This window comes from Phyllobates terribilis, unplaced genomic scaffold (genome assembly GCF_046119375.1).
Source record: "Phyllobates terribilis strain yellow unplaced genomic scaffold, ASM4611937v1 Scaffold_1__5_contigs__length_1240528914, whole genome shotgun sequence".
Lineage (NCBI taxonomy): Eukaryota > Metazoa > Chordata > Amphibia > Anura > Dendrobatidae > Phyllobates > Phyllobates terribilis.
In genome coordinates this window covers 201,695,683-201,715,344 of record NW_027362761.1, presented here as the reverse complement: position 1 = coordinate 201,715,344, position 19,662 = coordinate 201,695,683, and the positions used below count along the sequence as shown (strand labels likewise).

Here is a 19,662-nt window from a genome sequence, read left to right as displayed (position 1 = left end):
TCTTATGCCTATTCTGATGGTTGATATGTATGCATATAGTCATGGGTGTTGCCTATGTATGGTGCCCATAGTTATTGCTCCTTTTAGTTAATAACTAAGTTGTAATGCATTTTTGTATTTATTATATTCTAAAGTTAATGCAATGCTATAAAACATCTGAGACAATAAATTCTACTTTACTTAATATAGTTATTTTACTCTTAAAAAGTTGATTTATACCTATTATTACATATTTTAGACAGAAAGCTGCAAAAAGCCCCAAACATTTCATCAAAATTGACTGGTCCTAAGAGGTATTGGGAGAAGTCCAGTATTGCTTGGTCCTCATACACACACGGAGAGCTGAAGCCAAGGTTTGCTTATCTTGTCATATTGTAGCTCTTTCATGGGTTTTCGAAGTGTCATTTTTGCAGAATGTGGAACCTTCAGTACTAGACTTCACTAATATCTACAGAATGACAAACATCTAAAGAGTTAGTTCATTACCATCTTTCTACTTTCCACGTTCGTCTTAACTAAGAATTTGTTTACTAACAATAAAGGCCTCGTGAGATGGGCTGATCAAGGCGATTAAATGATCACCGATTGGCTGTGTACATGCCAATTGGCAATCATTTACTGGCCTAATTCAACAGGGTGACTAATTTTTCTAAAGGAACAGATCTCTAATCTTTAATCATTCTGTGTGCATAGAATATTATGTTATTAGCAGCATTTCACCTGTTTACACAAGACAATGCGCTGCCTTTACCTATTATTTTTAAGCTTGGATAAAAATCTTCAATGAATAATTGGCAGCCTGTTCAGACGGGTCAATAGTCGGGAACAATCTTTCCTACAAATGCTCGCTCATCGATTATTGGCTCGACTAAATAGATCATAAAAACACTGGAGTAATTTTATCCTTAAAGCTCTTGTTCTGGTGGACCAATCCTGCAGTTATGGATCCTTTGGTAATAATTGAAAATTAAAGGATTGAACAGCAAGATCTTCAGCAATTAGTCCATCACTGGGTTGGCTTTCATTTATAAAGGGATGACTTCTTAAGCCAACCCTTCATGCAAGTAATGAGAAGGTGTTTATAGAGCCGATTAATTTGGGGTGAAGAAAGTATCCAAGATTTTTATTCCCGGAACATTCACCCCTTTTCATTTAACTTTAATTCTTTTCCTCAATTAGCTGTGTAATTTATCCTAATTTGCTCATCTAGTGCATAGAAAGTAGGTTATGCCCGATAAGAAGCCAGTGTATTTTCTTCATACTGTACCTGTTCTTTAAGTGAAATGGATTTTGCTTACATGCAGGAGCTGAGCACAAAGCTTCCTTGCTGGGTGCGCTCACTGGCGGGTATTATAATGATAAAAAACACTTTAATATTTTATTGAACTCTTGTCATTGCTGCAAGGTCAGCAGAACAATGTTTGATTCAGTAGTACAAGGTTCCCTGCGGCCTATGTGGTTACTTTCTTTCTGGCATCTAATTCACCCAGAGAAGACTGCACAGTTAATTTCAAAGAGAATAGCTCCATGATTTCCAGCTTGCGGACAGACTCGAGATCTAGATTATTAGCTTTATTACAACCGCAGCACAAATATTCGACTTAGTATAAATAACATGAGCGTATGTTATAAAGGGGAGGGGGTGTAATATTTACTGTGCAGACTGCAAAACCATGGTAGTGATATAGTACATTACAATGCTCATCTTTAGGGTCAGTGCAAATGACAACCCCAGCATGGTGTCCATACTATGGTCCTTACATGGCAATAATATGATCCTTTAGGCACTCAGAATTCGGTTGTGAGATGTATGAGGCACTGTATTCTTGTTTAGAAGTAATACTTCTAGGTGAGAGTACCCCAGAGGCATCATTTGTTCCACACACATCTCTAATATAGCCCTGGCATGAACCTTAAACGGCTTGTCTCAAGAAAAGTATTATTCAAAACTCAATAGATCATGAGAATAGAAGTGTATTTTCAATAAACATTAAATAAAATAGTCTGCAGTTTTGTATGTACAATGCACTTTTATTTGTAAAAGTGCCCCATACTGTTTAGTGAGGAGGCCGATACTGTGAGAACAAGAGGAGAAATGGAGCTATGAGGTAGATGTAACAAGCAGGGGCGAGAAAGATAGACATGAGGAAGATGATACATAAATAGATAGACATGAGGAAGATGACAGAACGCTAAATAAATAAATAATTGATATGAGGATGGTGATAGACAGATGATATTAGGAAGATAGATAGATAGGGAGATCGATAGATAAACTGAACATAACTGTTTATTATTGAGATAGCTGAGGCTGTGTATGAGGGACATTTTCTCTGATGGTCTGGGAAGACTACAATACACTCCTGAAAAAGTCTGTTACTTCACAAGGGACAAACTGATCCAATCCACAGGAAGAAAAGAAATTGCAAAGGATTGAATAAAGACGGTGAAAGGTGTTATGCACACGCCCGGGCTAAGCGGCGTGTGCGTGTGATTGGTAGTGATTCCACTGGACCGTGCCGGAGAGTGAATGCCTGGAGGGGCGTGACTAAGTATTCACCCGATCCGACCAGGGTCGCACGACGGCATACGACGCCAGTGCACCAAGGAGGAACCGAGCAGAGGGACCAGGTGCTACTCCAGGACAGACCCCGGACACGGCTGTTGACCCACACAGGGAAATACAGGAACAGGCTGGTAGGCTGGCACACAGACTGGAGGGTATAGGCAGGCACGACTGGTATGCAGGCAGGCGGGTATGCAGGCAGGGGGGTAAAGGCAAGCACAGCTAGAGTGCAGACAGGGAGGCACTAGCAGGTAGGAACACAGGCGGGATAGGACCCAGTACACACCGGGACTCAGGAACAATACAGGCAGAGGGTTACAGGCAAGCACAGCTAGAGTGCAGACAAGGCTGAGCAGGGAGGACAGGGCTCTGTACACACGGAACAGACAGGAAGGGAAAGACAGAGTCAGATACTCACACAGTACTTGCAGAGACAACAAGCAGGAGTTAGGTGCGAGTTCAGACTCTGCAGAAAAAGGAAGGGAACGGACATAGAGGCAAAACAGGTAAAGGACAGGAGAGAGTTCAGACTGGAACTGAGTGTACGGAGGAGACCGACACTGCAGAGGGATACAGGAGCGGGTCTGGGAATACGGCCCCCAGAGAGGCGGAACGAACAGGCAAGGAGCGTGTTCAGACAGGACAGACCAGACACAGGAGCGGGTCTAGGAAATCGGCCACTAGAAGGCGAGAGGAACAGGCTAGGAGCGTGTTCAGACAGGACAGACAAGAGAACACAGAAAGGAGTCAGTTCAGACACGGGAGCTGATACCGCAAAGCAGGAGACATACAGGACTCAGTTCAGACACGGGAGCTGATACCGCAAAGCAGGAGACATACAGGACTCAGTTCAGACACGGGAACTGATACAAAAAGCAGGAGACAAGAGACGGGACCTGGCACCTTCAGAGTGCAAGCACACACTGAAGGAAACACTATGCTCAGGCAGGGATAGAAGGGAGCTGCTGAGCTATATACCAAGTGACAGACAGCAATAGGCTGAGGACGCACAAGGGGTGTGACCCACAGCAGGTACAAAAGGCAGGAAGTGATCGGGCGCCGCCCTTAAGCAGCAGAAACAGACACAAACAGACAGCATGGAGGGAAGCCAGAGAGACATTCTGGACAGGAGATCAAGTGCGCCCTCTTGCACAGTGGGAGATGGACCACCATGCAAGGACGCCGCCAGGTATGTTACAGTACCTCCCCCCTTACGCCCCCTCTTCTTCAGGCCTGCCAGAATCTTCCGCAGGGAATTCGAGGGCCAGTCGTTCACTGGGTTGGAGGGGGACAGAGACTTAAGGGTAATCTCTGATTCGAGGTACATCTTGTCAAGCTCACAGGAAGAAATAGACGGGTTATCACGTACATAATGAGGAAAAGTCACTGTCTCTTTGTTATCTGGTGGTATCCCGGAGGATTCAGGAAACAACTGGAGGTCCTCCGCCGGGTCAGAAGAGTGCAGAGGCTCAGAGAAAACAACTGCTTCAGAGTACACTAGGTCGGACTCACTGGAGGAAGCAGGCGAGGTATCGGGTACCGAGTATAGGAAAGTCTCTGTCCATTCACCACCAGGTGGCACCCCGAAGGGTTCTGGAGACAGCTGACGGTCCTCCGCCTGGTCAGAGGGGTGTAGAGACTCACGGGTAACCTCTGCTTCAGAGTACACTAGGTCGGACTCACTGGAGGAAGCAGGCGAGGTATCGGGTACCGAGTATAGGAAAGTCTCTGTCCATTCACCACCAGGTGGCACCCCGAAGGGTTCTGGAGACAGCTGGCGGTCCTCCGCCTGGTCAGAGGGGTGTAGAGACTCACGGGTAACCTCTGCTTCAGAGTACACTAGGTCGGACTCACTGGACGAAGCAAGCGAGGTATCAGATCCAGGATATAGGAAAGTCTCTGTCCATTCACCACCAGGTGGCACCCCGAAGGATTCTGAACACAACTGGAGGTCCTCCGCCTGGTCGGAGGGGTGTAGAGACTCAGGAGTAACCTCTGCTTCGGAGTATCCTTGGACATGCACACCGGTTAAAGAGAAAGAAGCATCTGATGCCGGGTGCAGGAAGTTCTCCTGTGTGGAGTCTGGATGGGCAGAAGTCTCTTCGGCCAGGAGAACTGGTGCACTACCCACGCACATTACCCATTGGGGTTTCTCCGGGATACAGGGAGATGAAGCTTCAGTAGGGACTTCAAGGTTGGGGTCAGGAGGTCTCAGGGAGGACAGACCCTGGCGTGACGGCTTGCCTCTAAGTCTAGCACGTCTGGACTGCCTCTTGAGGTTGAGAGAAGTATTCCGGAAAGCGTAGTCACCCTGTGAGGATTCTGGGTGGGCAGTAGTCTCATTGGGCTGGAGGACTATTGCGCTACCCACACACATTACCCGTCGGGGCTGCTCCGGGATATTGGGAAGTGAAGCTTCAGCAGGGGCTTCAGAGTTAGGGTCCTCGAAGACCATACGAAAGGCCACCAGGAAGGCCTGCAGGTCAAGGATGACAGGATCCCATGCTTCCCATAGGGGGGTGACCCATTTCAAGGCATCACCCGCTAGGTAGTCAATCATAAAGGCCACTTTAGCCCAATCGGAAGGAAAATAGAGAGGGTAGGCCTTAAAGTGTAGCATGCATTGCTCCACAAATGCACGACACTGTCTTGGATCCCCATAGTAACGTGGCGGATCCGCAGGAACGAGGGCTGATAGATCCATCTGGACGGGTGCGTAACTCGCCTGGAACTCAGCTAAAGGGGGAAAAAAAAATTATTTATTTTATTTTAATGCATGTATTCGCTGGAAAAACTTCTCAAAGAGCGAAGGCCGTGGGGCTCAACGGGAACCATGGCCTGAGCATGCTGTTATGCACATGCCCGGGCTAAGCGGCGTGTGCGTGTGATTGGTAGTGATTCCACTGGACCGTGCCGGAGAGTGAATGCCTGGAGGGGCGTGACTAAGTATTCACCCGATCCGACCAGGGTCGCACGACGGCATACGACGCCAGTGCACCAAGGAGGAACCGAGCAGAGGGACCAGGTGCTACTCCAGGACAGACCCCGGACACGGCTGTTGACCCACACAGGGAAATACAGGAACAGGCTGGTAGGCTGGCACACAGACTGGAGGGTATAGGCAGGCACGACTGGTATGCAGGCAGGCGGGTATGCAGGCAGGGGGGTAAAGGCAAGCACAGCTAGAGTGCAGACAGGGAGGCACTAGCAGGTAGGAACACAGGCGGGATAGGACCCAGTACACACCGGGACTCAGGAACAATACAGGCAGAGGGTTACAGGCAAGCACAGCTAGAGTGCAGACAAGGCTGAGCAGGGAGGACAGGGCTCTGTACACACGGAACAGACAGGAAGGGAAAGACAGAGTCAGATACTCACACAGTACTTGCAGAGACAACAAGCAGGAGTTAGGTACGAGTTCAGACTCTGCAGAAAAAGGAAGGGAACGGACATAGAGGCAAAACAGGTAAAGGACAGGAGAGAGTTCAGACTGGAACTGAGTGTACGGAGGAGACCGACACTGCAGAGGGATACAGGAGCGGGTCTGGGAATACGGCCCCCAGAGAGGCGGAACGAACAGGCAAGGAGCGTGTTCAGACAGGACAGACCAGACACAGGAGCGGGTCTAGGAAATCGGCCACTAGAAGGCGAGAGGAACAGGCTAGGAGCGTGTTCAGACAGGACAGACAAGAGAACACAGAAAGGAGTCAGTTCAGACACGGGAGCTGATACCGCAAAGCAGGAGACATACAGGACTCAGTTCAGACACGGGAACTGATACAAAAAGCAGGAGACAAGAGACGGGACCTGGCACCTTCAGAGTGCAAGCACACACTGAAGGAAACACTATGCTCAGGCAGGGATAGAAGGGAGCTGCTGAGCTATATACCAAGTGACAGACAGCAATAGGCTGAGGACACACAAGGGGTGTGACCCACAGCAGGTACAAAAGGCAGGAAGTGATCGGGCGCCGCCCTTAAGCAGCAGAAACAGACACAAACAGACAGCATGGAGGGAAGCCAGAGAGACATTCTGGACAGGAGATCAAGTGCGCCCTCTTGCACAGTGGGAGATGGACCACCATGCAAGGACGCCGCCAGGTATGTTACAAAAGGGGTAAAAATTACATCAGAGAGCGGTGTTTTTTGCATTGATATGGTTAATGATTTGGATTGCTCCAGATATTTCTTTCTTTTTTTAGTTTAATTTGTTGTAAGACCCTTTAAGACTCATATACAGCTCTGGCAAAAATTAAGAGACCACTGCAAAATTTTCATTTTCTCGGATTTTTCTCTTTATAGGTATATTTTTGAGTAAGATGTACATTGTTGTTTTATTCTATAAACTACTGACAACATCTCCGAAATTCAAAGCTAAAAATTTTGTATTTATTTGCGGCAAATGATAAAGCGTCAAAATACTAAAACAGAAACAGTGCTTTCAGACCTCATATTACTCATGCTTTAACTCAGGAACTGTTCAGAAATCAATATTTGGTGGACTAACCATGATTTTTAATCACAGCTTTCATGCTTCTTGGCATGATTTCCACCAGTCTTTCCCTGCTTTCCAATAGAAAATTGTTCAGCGGTCTCTTAATTTTTGCCAGAGCTGTATTTGTAGAACCCCCCCCCCACAGGAGATATCAATAAATATCCAAGAAAGGACCACCTGGAGTTATTAAGGTAACATATGACAAAAAATGCAAATATACAGAAAAATATATACGGTATAACAATAGAAAAAATAGCACAGCATCAGATCTCACATGAAATTAAAATTTGAATTAACACATTGAATAAATACCAGCAAGGGGAGAAAGATGAAGAAATTAAATAATAGGAAAAATTTCCTGTGAGGGACAAAAGAATCCCCACGCGTATCACTGAAATTCAGTTTCCTCAGGGGTGGAGGTGTTACAAATTCATTAGTGTTTTATATGAAATAGCTAGAATACCATATCAAAATATGGAGAAAACAAATACAAAGGAAAAGAGAAATTTGAAATATGGGAGGACATATTTACAACATATCCTGTGCTTAAAAATGAAGAATATATAATTCAAGAAGAAGGAATAAGTGTCACTTGCCATGGATGTGACATGCAGTACAGGAGTAGGAGAGACAGGATTTCAGCTAGGTAAGTATACATCATTTTTTGTACAGCTATGGAGGATTGAACTGGCAGTAATGTATTATGGCTCCACAAGAGAACAGCAGACAATCACATATGTAGCTGGGTCTCCAGACTTACATCCTTTGGAATGGTGCTTGCTTGCTGATAAGCACCATATGCAAGCAATACTTCAAAAACCAAAAAAAGAAGGAATCCAATGTAAGATCAAATGATTACATAAACAATATATAATGGTAATACAAAAAAACTTTATTAGAAACAAGAGTTGGTGTGTAGTGGATAATAAAAACAAGGTATAAAAAATGTATATATGGAGGGAACCTGTTTAATACATACTGTATATGAACAATCACCATATAGTCACATGCTAGAGTAGAAACTCAGAAGTACAATGTTATATACAGTCATGACCGAAAGTGTTGGCACCCTTGAAATTGTTCCAGAAAATGAAGTGTTTCTCTCAGAAAATTATTTTTTTGTGTTGCTCCAATACACCTTTATTTCCTTTGTGTGTATTCGAACAACACAAAAAAAACAGAGAAAAAAAGGCAAATTGGACATAATTTCACATAAAATCCCCAAAATGGGCTGGACAAAATTGTTGGCACCTTTCTAAAATTGTGGGTAAACAGCTTTGTTTCAAGCATGTGATGCTCATTCAATCTCACCTGTGGCAAGTAATGTGTGGGCAATGTGAAAATCACACCTGAAACCAGATAAAAAGGGGAGAAGTTGACTGAATTTTTGCATTGTGTGTCTGTGTGTGTCACACTAAGGATGGAAAACAGAAAGATGAGAAAAAGACTAACTGAGAACTTGAGAACTAAAATTGTTGAAAAATATCAACAATTTCAAAGTTACAAGTCCATTTCCAGAGCTTTTGATGTTCCTTTGTCCACAGTGCGCAACTTAATCAAGAAGTTTACAACCCATGGCACTGTAGCTAATCTCCCTGGATAGGCAGAGAAAATTGATGAAAGGTTGCAACGCAGGATAGTCTGGATGATGGATAAGCAGCCCCAATCAAGCTACAAAGAAATTGAAGCTGTCCTGCAGGCTCAAGGTGCATCAGTATCAGCATGAACTATTCGTCAACATTTGAATGAAATGAAATGCTTTGGCAGAAGACTCAGGAGGATCCCACTGCTGACACAGAGACATAAAAAAGCTAGACTGCAGTTTGTCAGATACCACGACAGAGAGGGGCCAGAAGACTGGTGTGTCTGGTTTCATGTAAGTGCAGTGGTTAGAAGTACTTCACTATTGTATTATTATTATTTTTCATTGCTAGCAGTGCAAGGGTTAATCCGTTCAGTTGAAGATCCTGGAGCTTTCCTACCCGGATTGTCTCAGCTGTTTAGTGTTTGCCTCTCTCCTCTTCTATATATGCTCTCCTCTGGCACTTAAGGATTGCCAGTGTTAGTTCTTACTGTCTGGTTCTGGAGTTGGAGGTGTAGTTCGTGGTTGGAGCTGGCATTTGGAGATTGTTCAGGAGATTGTTACTTGGAGTTTTGTCTGTGTGAACATCCTCATCCTCTGCTTCTTCCTTCCTTAAACTCCCCTGTGTCCCACTCTGTTGTTTGGTGTGTGAATTTTGAATGGTTGGTATTCTCATTTATCCCTGTCCGTCTTCCTTTGCTTGTCTGGTTAGTGAGTTCCTATAGACTTCAGCTTCCCACTACCCTGAGTGGGGGATGGGACAGATAAGGGTTGATATAGGGGCATAGCAAGGCTCGTGAACCTGGCATCTCCACCTTCAGGAGTAATCCTCTGGACAGGGATTGACTAGGGCACCCTTAGTTCTAGGGACCTGGTTAGCGCCCATAGTCCCAACATCATCATGACAGTGAGTGAGCATTTTGTGGACAGATGAGACCAAGATAAAGCTTTTTGGTAAAGCACATCATTCTGCTGTTTACCGAAAATGGAATAAGGTCTACAAAGAAAAGAACACAGTACCTACAGTCAAATATGGTAGAGGTTCAATGATGCTTTGGGGTTGTTTTGCTGGCTCTGGCACTGGATGCCTTGACTGTATGCAAGGCATCATAAAATCTGAAGATTACCAAACAATTTTGGGTCACAATGTAGTGCTCAGTGTCAGAAAGCTGGGTTTGCTTCCTAGGTCATGGGTCTTCCAGCAGGACAATGACCCCAAACATGCTTCAAGAAGCACCCAGAAATAGATGGAAACAAAGCGTTGGAGAATTCTGAAGTGGCCTGCATAGTCCATATCTAAATCAGATTGAACACCTGTGGAGAGATCTTAAAATTGCTGTTGGGAAAAGGCATCCTTCAAATATGAGCGACCTGGAGCAGTTTGCATTTGAAGAGTGGCCCAAAATTCCAGTTGAGAGATATAAGAAGCTTGTTGATGGTTATAGGAAGCGATTGCAGTTATTTATTCCAAAGAGTGTGCAATAGTGATGGTCAAGCACTAAAATACTCGAGTCCTCGGTACTTGAATCGAGCTGGTCGGATGCTTGGAAGTGCAATGAGTATAATGAAAAGTCAATGGGAAAATCGAGCATTTTTCTGGGAGACCGGAAATGGATGGAAAACTGCGCTAAAATGGAATGGAAACAGCATGGGGAAGACGCTTGAACGCATCTCTGACTCCCAGGTCGCTGCTGGGAACTAAATAAATACAGTTATATGAAAAAGTTTGGGCACCCCTATTAATCTTAAGCTTAATGTTTTATAAAAATTGGTGTTTTGCAACAGCTATTTCAGTTTGATATATGTAATAACTGTTGGACACAGTAATGTTTCTGCCTTGAAATTAGGTTTATTGTACTAACAGAAAATGTGCAATCTGCATTCAAACAAAATTATTACATATATCAAACTGAAATAGCTGTTGCAAAAACACCAATTTTTTATAAAACATTAAGCTTAAGATTAATAGGGGTGCCCAAACTTTTTCATGTAGCTGTAAGTAATTTAAAGAAATGAAGTTCGGTCACCCATTTTTGATAATCAGCCAAGGTAAAGCAGACGCTGGGGGCTGATATGATCAGGCTGGGAAGGTCTATGGATATTGGACCCTTGCCAGCCTAAAAATACGAGCCTGCAGCCGCCCCAGAATTGGCGCATCACATTAGATGCGCCATTTCTGGCACCTTCACCCGCTCTTCCCGATTGCCCTGGTGAGGTGGCAATCAGAGTAATATTTTTGGGTTTAATGTCAGCTGTGTAATGCCAGCTGGCATCAAGCTCAGGGGTTAGTAATGGAAAGGTGTCTATCAGACACCCCCATTACTAACCCAGTAATAAAAATTGAAAACACACACAGAAAAAAATACTTTATTTGAATAAAGACTCCCCACACTATCCTTTGTTCACCAATTTATTATCAAAAATGTTCCCACAAAGCTCCTCCGATGTAGTTCACATTCCCCGATGACTCTGACGTCTATGCATAGCAGTAAAGCACTGCTATTCACAGGTGTTGGGTAGTGACAACAACTTTTATTAGAGCTGCTGGCTCTAGCTGAGCGCAGAGAGACCCGGTGGCTCTGATGAGAGTTGTCATCATTACCCAGCACCTGTGAATAGCAGGAACTTTACTGCTATTCACAGACGCCGGAGACAACAGGGAACGTGGACTACATTGGAGGAGACGAGATGAGTGGTAATGACGTCAGTAATGTTACTGACATCATCGCTCTCGCAGGGTCAAAGAGGGTAGTGCAAGACGTGGAATGTCTGACGACTGCCGATGTTCCTGTGTGACCCGGCGAGAGTGGTGATGTCAGTAGTATGACGTTATCACTGCTCGTCAGTCATCGGGTATCGCAGAGCACAGCCTGACCAGGAGGGACCTATGAAGCGTCGTTCTCAGAACGAGGCTCAATAGGTTGCACTCCAGAATCAGTGGACATCGTGGAAACACGATGGTTTACATCGGAGCTGCGGAGTTTATTTTTTTAGAACAAATTGGTGAACAATGGACAGTGTCTTGTCTTTATTTCTCTCTTTTTATGTCTTTCAGGTTTCCATCTGTGGACTACGGCAAAATCCTTGGACTACTTCAGATCTGCATGGCTTTTTTTTTTTTAAATAAATTGGTGAACCAGGGCTATAGTCGCGGTGTATTTTTAAAATAAAATATTTAGTGGTTTGTTTTTTTCCCTTTTTACTTACTGGGTTAGTAATGGGGGTGTCTAACAGATGCCTCTACATTACTAACACCAGGGCATGATGGCAGCTAACATGACACAGCTGACATCATCCACATAAACCATTACCTGATTGCCACCGCACGAGGGCAATCGGGAAAAGTCGGGCAAAGTGCCAGAATTGGCGTATCTAATGTGATGCGCCAATTTTGCAGTGGCTGCAGGCTTGTATTTTTAGGCTGGGAAGGGCCCAATAAGCAAGGACGTTCCCAGCCTGATAATATAAAAGTAGAGGGGACTTTTTTTGATTTATTTATTTATCAACAAGTTAATAAACCAGCGTGGCTACGGCATTACCGTGTATGGTGGGCAATCCCCGCATGTTCATTGGCTGTCTGACAGGCGTCAAACATGCGGGCTGGGGACTAGAGATGAGCGTTGTTCTACTCGAACTGTTCGCCAATCTCAAATTCGAGCTGTTTTGGGCGGTGTTCGAGCCGTTCGGCGAACACGAACGATTTGAGAAAAATTCGGCTGTTCGAGGTTATGTTCGATAACTGTTCGTGCATCAAAATCATAACTGGATTTTTTCTCAGTAATGATGAAAATTAATGTTAATACGCAGTTTGAGTGTACAGCGGGGTGGGGGGAGGGGCAGGGGATGGATCTCTGCAGGAATAATGAAGATCTCCATTTTTTTTTCTCTTTCCCGCATTTGCAGTGGGGAGGTGCAGTCTGTCAGCCTATCAGCAGCGCACACACGAAGCGAACTGCTGTTTTTCACACAAGCAAGGGCATGTGTCATTGGCAGTGTATGTCACATGTCCTTGCCCTATAAGACCAAGCCATTTTCCCCGTCGCCACCATTTTCTCACTGCTGCAGCTGCGTGTTAGACGGCACCGCTGTTGCTGTGTGCACTATACCTTGTTAATTTCAAGCCAATTTTCGCACAAATCTACAGATAGCTTGGGAGTAGGGAATAGTTGTGATTGCAGTCCTTTTAAGGACTAGGTTACAGCATTTCCTACGACTTTTATCAGGCAGGTCTGTGCTCTTAAATAGATAGATTGTGGGAGTAAAGACTAATTGTAATTGCAGTCCTTTTCAGGACTAGGTTACATCAGTTCCTATTAGTTTTTGCCAGGCAGGTCTGTGCCAGTGCTGTGCAAGTTTTTTTCACAGCATTTGGCTGAATCCAGCAAAGCTAATTCTTTTTGGCCTATTGCAGAGTGTGTTAGTCAGTGGAGTAGCCTATCTGTGTTGCAAGATATACCACCTGTGTATAGAATACCAATTTTTTTACTGCACCTAGTGAAGTAAAATCTTTTGGGCATAGCATCATTCTATTAGTCCATCTATACTGACCTCCATCAGGTTGCAAATTGAATATAATTTTTTTCTGCATCTAGCTCTGAAAAAATATTTGGGCTTCTAGCAGTGTGTGTGACTTGTTCTATTAGTCCATCTATACTGACCTCCATCAGGTTGCAAACTGAATATAATTTTTTTCTGCATCTAGCTCTGAAAAAATATTTGGCCTTCTAGTAGTCTGTGGGACTTTCTCTATTAGTCCATCTATACTGACCTCCATCAGGTTGCAAATTAAAAATAATTTTTATCTGCATCTAGCTCTGAAAAAATATTTGGCCTTCTAGCAGTGTGTGGGACTTTCTCTATTAGTCCATCTATACTGACCTCCATCAGGTTGCAAATTAAAAATAATTTTTATCTGCATCTACCTCTGAAAAAATATTTGGGCTTCTAGCTGTGTGTGGGACTTTTTCTATTAGTCCATCTATACTGACCTCCATCAGGTTGCAAACTGAATATAATTTTTTTCTGCATCTAGCTCTGAAAAAATATTTGGCCTTCTAGCAGTCTGTGGGACTTTCTCTATTAGTCCATCTATACTGACCTCCATCAGGTTGCAAATTAAAAATAATTTTTTTTCTGCATCTACCTCTGAAAAAATATTGGGCTTCTAGCTGTGTGTGGGACTTGTTCTATTAATCCATCTATACAGACCTCCATCAGGTTGCAAACTGAATATAATTTTTTTCTGCATCTACCTCTGAAAAAATATTTGGGCTTCTAGCTGTGTGTGGGACTTGTTCTATTAGTCCATCTATACTGACCTCCATCAGGTTGCAAACTGAATATAATTTTTTTCTGCATCTAGCTCTGAAAAAATATTTGGCCTTCTAGCAGTGTGTGGGACTTGTTCTATTAGTCCACCTATACTGACCTCCATCAGGTTGCAAATTCAAAATAATTTTTTGTCTGCATCTAGCTCTGAAAAAATATTTGGCCTTCTAGCAGTGTGTGGGACTTTCTCTATTAGTCCATCTATACTGACCTCCATCAGGTTGCAAACTGAATATATTTTTTTTCTGCATCTACCTCTGAAAAAATATTTGGGCTTCTAGCTGTGTGTGGGACTTGTTCTATTAGTCCATCTATACTGACCTCCATCAGGTTGCAAATCGAATATAATTTTTTTCTCCATCTAACCCAGCCAATAGTTTTGGCCTAATACCACAGTTTGGCCACTCAGCTCTGCTCGGTTCCCATCCATTGTTTTTTTGTGCAAACAACTCCAGAGTTGTGAATTAGTTAACCACCAAAATGAGTGGAAAAAGGCCTGCTGCTGGTGGAAAGGGGAATAGGCGTGTTGGGAAGGGGAAAAAAGGTTGTGTCCGTGGGGTAGGTGTTAAAGCAACAGTAACATCTGCAGAAGAAAGACCATCTTCCAGCCAAACTAAAATGTCTACTTCTTTTAGCGGACAATGTGATAAGATCCCTTTCTTACGGCCACGCCAATCGCTACAAATTCCAGATGAGGCACAAAAACAGCAGGTGCTTCAACGGATATCAAGTGCTCCTTTAAGTGGGCTCTCCTCCACATCAACTTCAACATCACAAATACTCCAGTCCTCAAAGGTGTCACCCCAATCGCACTTGCTTCCTCACAGCTCCCAAATCTCCAGCTGCCCGTCTGAGTATGAGGTAGAACAGATGGTTGAGTCTGCAGAGCTGTTTACTCATACTATAGCCTGGGAATCAGAGGTCGACTCCAGCGCTTCTGTGAATCCAGACGAGGAAATGATCTGCACTGATGCCCAGAATCTTTATGAGTCGGATCCAGGACCAGACGCAGAAGGTTCTGACCATAATGTAGACCCTCATTCCCAAACTGTAACTCCTGTTGGTGGAGACAATGAGGAAGACGATGATGAGACTCAAATACCTGATTGGAGCGACAACTTTAGTTTTTTGTCAGGGCAGGAACAGGTTGGCTCTGAGGACGACGGGTGTGATAATGCACAGGGTGATGATGATGAGGTTGGAGATCCCACTTACTGTCAACCCACAGTCAGCCAAGAGATGAGGTCAGCAGAGGAGGTGGAGGAAGATGCTAGTGACGACGAGGTCAGGTTGCGCCTTCCTGGACAGAGACGTAGTACTGGAAGCACGTCAACAACTGCATCCTCAAACACAACTCTGCCTCTCACCACAAGTCGTGGTGGCTCTTCAGGTCGCATGGGTGCTAAGCCTTGCATAGCCTGGGCATTTTTTCAGATCGATAAAGATGACCCAACTCGTGTTATCTGTAACATTTGTCAGCAAAAGCTAAGTAGAGGCCAAAAAATACATAGTTTGAGTACTTCATGCATGAACCGGCACATGGACATGAAGCATAAGTTGCAGTGGGAAGCTCAGTGTGCTACAATGCGGCCTAGCCGGCCGGGCCAACCACCGTCTGCCATATCTTGTGCATCCGCGGCCTCTTCATCCTCTGTGACTGGGGGGACAGCAGTCACACCTGTTTTGGGGCGCAGACCTGCCACCTCTTTATCCGCAACAGCCAGCGTGATTGGCAGGTCATCATTTTCTTTGGAGGTGGTAACACCAGCTGGTGTTGAGCGCTGTCCGACATCGATAGCACCACCTTTGGATCAAGGCAACCTAACATGTCCGCCTGCATCTTCCTCACAGACCGGCAGTTTGCCGGGGACACCCTTATCAACCCCGTCTAAGCACAATAGCCAGCCCTCGGTCCCTCAGATGTGGACAAGTAAAAGACCATTTCCTCCTAGCCATGAGAAAGCTAAGAGGTTGAATTTCACCATCTGCAAGCTCTTGGCTACAGAAATGCTGCCTTTCCGCCTGGTGGACACAGAGGATTTTCGAGACCTTATGTCCGTCGCAGTGCCCCAGTACCAGATGCTCAGTCGGCACTACTTCTCAAAGAAAGGTGTGCCTGCGCTCCACCAGCATGTCGCACACAACATCACCGCTTCTTTGAGAAACTCTGTGTGTGACAGGGTGCATTTCACCAGACACTTGGACGAGTAGGCATGGACAGGGGCGTTACATGTCGCTGACTGGGCACTGGGTAGCTATGGTGACAGCAGGACAAGGGGCTGCTGTCCAAGTCTTGCCGTCCCCACGAGTTGTGCGTCAATCCTCTTTATGTCAAAGTTCCTCCACTGCTTCTGCCTCCTCAACCTCCTCTCAGTCTTCCACCTGCACCCAAAGCCTGTCTGGTCATGCCACAAGCTTTCTAACTGCGCAGAAGGGATCCTGCACACCTCCTTACTATGCTGGCAGTAGGGCTCAACGTCATCAGGAGGTTTTTACTTTGAAATGTCTGGGAAATGTGAGTCACACAGCTGAGGAGTTGTGGTCAGCTCTGGAGAACCAATTTCATGAATGGTTGTCTCCACTGGACCTGAAACCAGGGAAGGCCGTGTGCGACAATGCTGCAAACCTGGGTGCGGCCCTTCGCCGGGGCAATGTCACACACGTGCCTTGTATGGCTCACGTGTTGAACCTGGTTGTCCAGCAATTTTTAGCCCACTATCCCAGACTAGATGGCCTTCTGCAGAGGGCACGGTCGCTGTGTGCTCACTTCCGCCGTTCGCATCCCGCAGCTCAGCGACTTACATTTCTACAGAAGTCGTTGGGCCTGCCACTTCACCGGCTAAAATGCGATGTGCCTACCCGGTGGAATTCAACTCTGCACATGTTGCAGCGACTGTGGCAGCACCGACAAGCCCTGGTGCAATACGTTCTGACGTATAGCCTGGGCCAACGAGATCCAGAGGTGGGGCAAATCACGCTGGAGGAGTGGTCTCAGATCAGGGACCTATGCACCCTTCTGCACAGTTTTGAAATGGCGACGAAGATGTTTAGTGCTGACGATGCCATTATCAGCATGACTATTCCGGTGATTTACATGCTGGAGCACATGTTAAACAGAATTCGGAGTCAGGTGGTGGCACAAGAGGAGGTGGAGGAAGTAGAGGAGGAGGAGTTGTATGCGGAAGGGCTAACATCTGCAAGGTCCAGACGGTCGGCAGCACCAAGGCGGCAGGCATGTGAGGGTGGGGGAGATGGTTTTACCAGGGCGCATGGTAGCAGCCAAACTAGTGAGGAAGGTGCAGGAGCCCAGGAAGAAGTGGAGGACGAACTGATGGAAGACTCATCAGATGAGGGAGACCTTGATCACATTTCTGTTGTGCGAGTTTGGGGGGAGAGGACAGAGGAAGGAAGCATGATTGTTACCTCGCCACCAACACAACAGGGACTTGGTGCTCCTGGATGCGCAACACACATGAGTGCCTTCTTGCTGCACTACCTGCAACATGACCCTCGAATTGTGAGAATTAGAAATAATCCTGACTACTGGGTTGCCACACTGTTAGATCCCCGGTACAAAAGTAAATTTGCCGAAATTATTCCTGCCATAGAAAGGGATGCACGCATGCAGGAGTATCAGCAGAGACTGTTGCAGAATCTTACATGTGCTTTTCCACAAAACACCAGTGGTGCACGTAGTGAATCTCACAGTTCCAACTTGCCAACCGTGGGACCGTCAAGTGTTCAGCACTCAAACCGTAACAGAACCACAGTATCTGCTGGTAACATCAATTTTGCGGAATCATTTCACCACTTTTTTAGCCCATCCTTTGCAAGGCCACAGGAGACAAGAAGTCTGACACATAGTCAACGCCTAGAGACGATGGTACAGGAGTATCTCCAAGTAAACATTGAAGCCATGACTGTGTCACTGGACCCTTGCTCTTTTTGGGCTTCCAATCTGGATAAATGGCCGGAGCTAGCCACTTACGCCTTGGAGATCTTGTCATGCCCCGCAGCCAGCGTTCTCTCTGAACGTGTGTTCAGCGCTGCTGGTGGTGTGCTGACAGATAAGCGCACGCGGCTCTCCACTGATAATGTAGACAGACTCACGTTCATAAAGATGAACAAATCATGGATCCGAAACGACTTTTCTACCCCTGTGTCATCCTGGGGAGAGTAAAAGCTTGATGATTGGTTAAAATCACCCTACCAACCGTTTTAAGCTTTCAAATTACTAATCATGTTTATCTGTATCTTGGCTGGAAAATAATTTGGGCTTTGTAGCAGTGTGCAGCACTGATTCTATTAGGCCATCTATAATAAGCTCCACCAGATTTAAAATTACTAATCATGTTTATCTGTATCTTGGCTGGAAAATAATTTGGGCTTTGTAGCAGTGTGCAGCACTGATCCTATTAGGCCATCTATACTAAGCTCCACCAGATTTAAAATTAATAATAATTTTTAGCTGCATCTAGCCCGGAAAATAATTTTGGGGCTCCGAGATGCGCAAGACACATAAGTGCCTTCTTGCTGCACTACCTGCAACATGACCCTCATATTGTCAGAATTCGAAGTAATCATGACTACTGGGTTGCCACACTCTTAGATCCCCCAAACTTTTCGATCAACCTTTTCATTTTAATAAAGACCAAAAAAATGGTCATTTTTGAAATTATAAGCATTAGCAGGTTATTAGAAACTGAAATCAAACAGTTTTCAACTCAAAACTTTATTCTAGGTGATGTTACATTTTCACATAGGACCCCTTGTTCGAAAGGAGCTTCTGAACTCTCTCGTCCATTGAATTTGTCAGGTTTTGGATGGTTTCTGCTTCAATTGTTTTGCATGAGGACAGAATACCCTCCCAGAGGTGTTGCTTAGATGTGAACTGCCTCCCGCCATCATAGACACTCCTTTTGATGATGCTCCAGAGGTTCTGAATGGGGTAGAGGTCAGGGGAGCATGGGGGTCACACCATAAGTTTGTCCCCTTTTATGCCCATATCAGCCAGAGATGCAGATGTTTTATGTGCAGCATGAGATGGTGCATTATCATGCAAAAAAATGATCTTGCTGTGAAATACACGGTTCTTCTTCTTGAACCATGGCAGGAAGTGCTGTTTGAGAAAATCCACATACATTATGGAGTTCATCTTTAGCGCCTTCAGGGATCCTAAAGGGGCTGACAATCTCTCTCCCCATGATTCCAGCCCAAAACATTACTCCACCTCCTCCTTGTTGGCGCTGTAGCCGTGTTTGCGTGGGGTGTCCATCAACCAGCCATCCTCCACTCCATCCATCTGGACAATCGAGCGCTGCACGGCACTCATCCGTGAACAAAACAGTTTTGAAATCAGTCTTCATGTAATGTTTAGCCCACTGGAGCCGTTTCTGCTTGTGTGAAGTGGATAGAGGAGGTCGACAGGATGGCGTATGCACAGCTGCAAACCTCTGAAGGACCCTGCATCTTGTTGTTCGGGGGACGTTGGAGGCACCAGCAGCTTCAAAAACTTGTCTGCTGCTATGACAAGGCTTTTTTGCCGCTGCTCTTTTAACCTGACGTAATTGCCTGTAGGAAAGAGTCCTCAATTTGCCCTTATCAGCACGCACACGTGTGTACTGTGAATCAGCTACATACTTCTTGATTGCCAAGACACTTCATCCTGATCATCGCACAATGTTGATTGTAG

General features: G+C 45.2%; 1 protein-coding gene across 1 annotated transcript in view; it reads left to right on the top strand.

Annotated features, from left to right (window-relative positions):
- LOC141253217 (uncharacterized) overlaps window positions 1-19,662 on the top strand; it is a 243,018-nt gene that overhangs the window by 53,081 nt on the left and 170,275 nt on the right. The window contains exon 3 of the mRNA XM_073670911.1: window positions 239-353. Within this exon, the coding sequence (XP_073527012.1) occupies window positions 239-353 (115 nt within the window). The remainder of the gene's footprint in view (window positions 1-238; window positions 354-19,662) is intronic.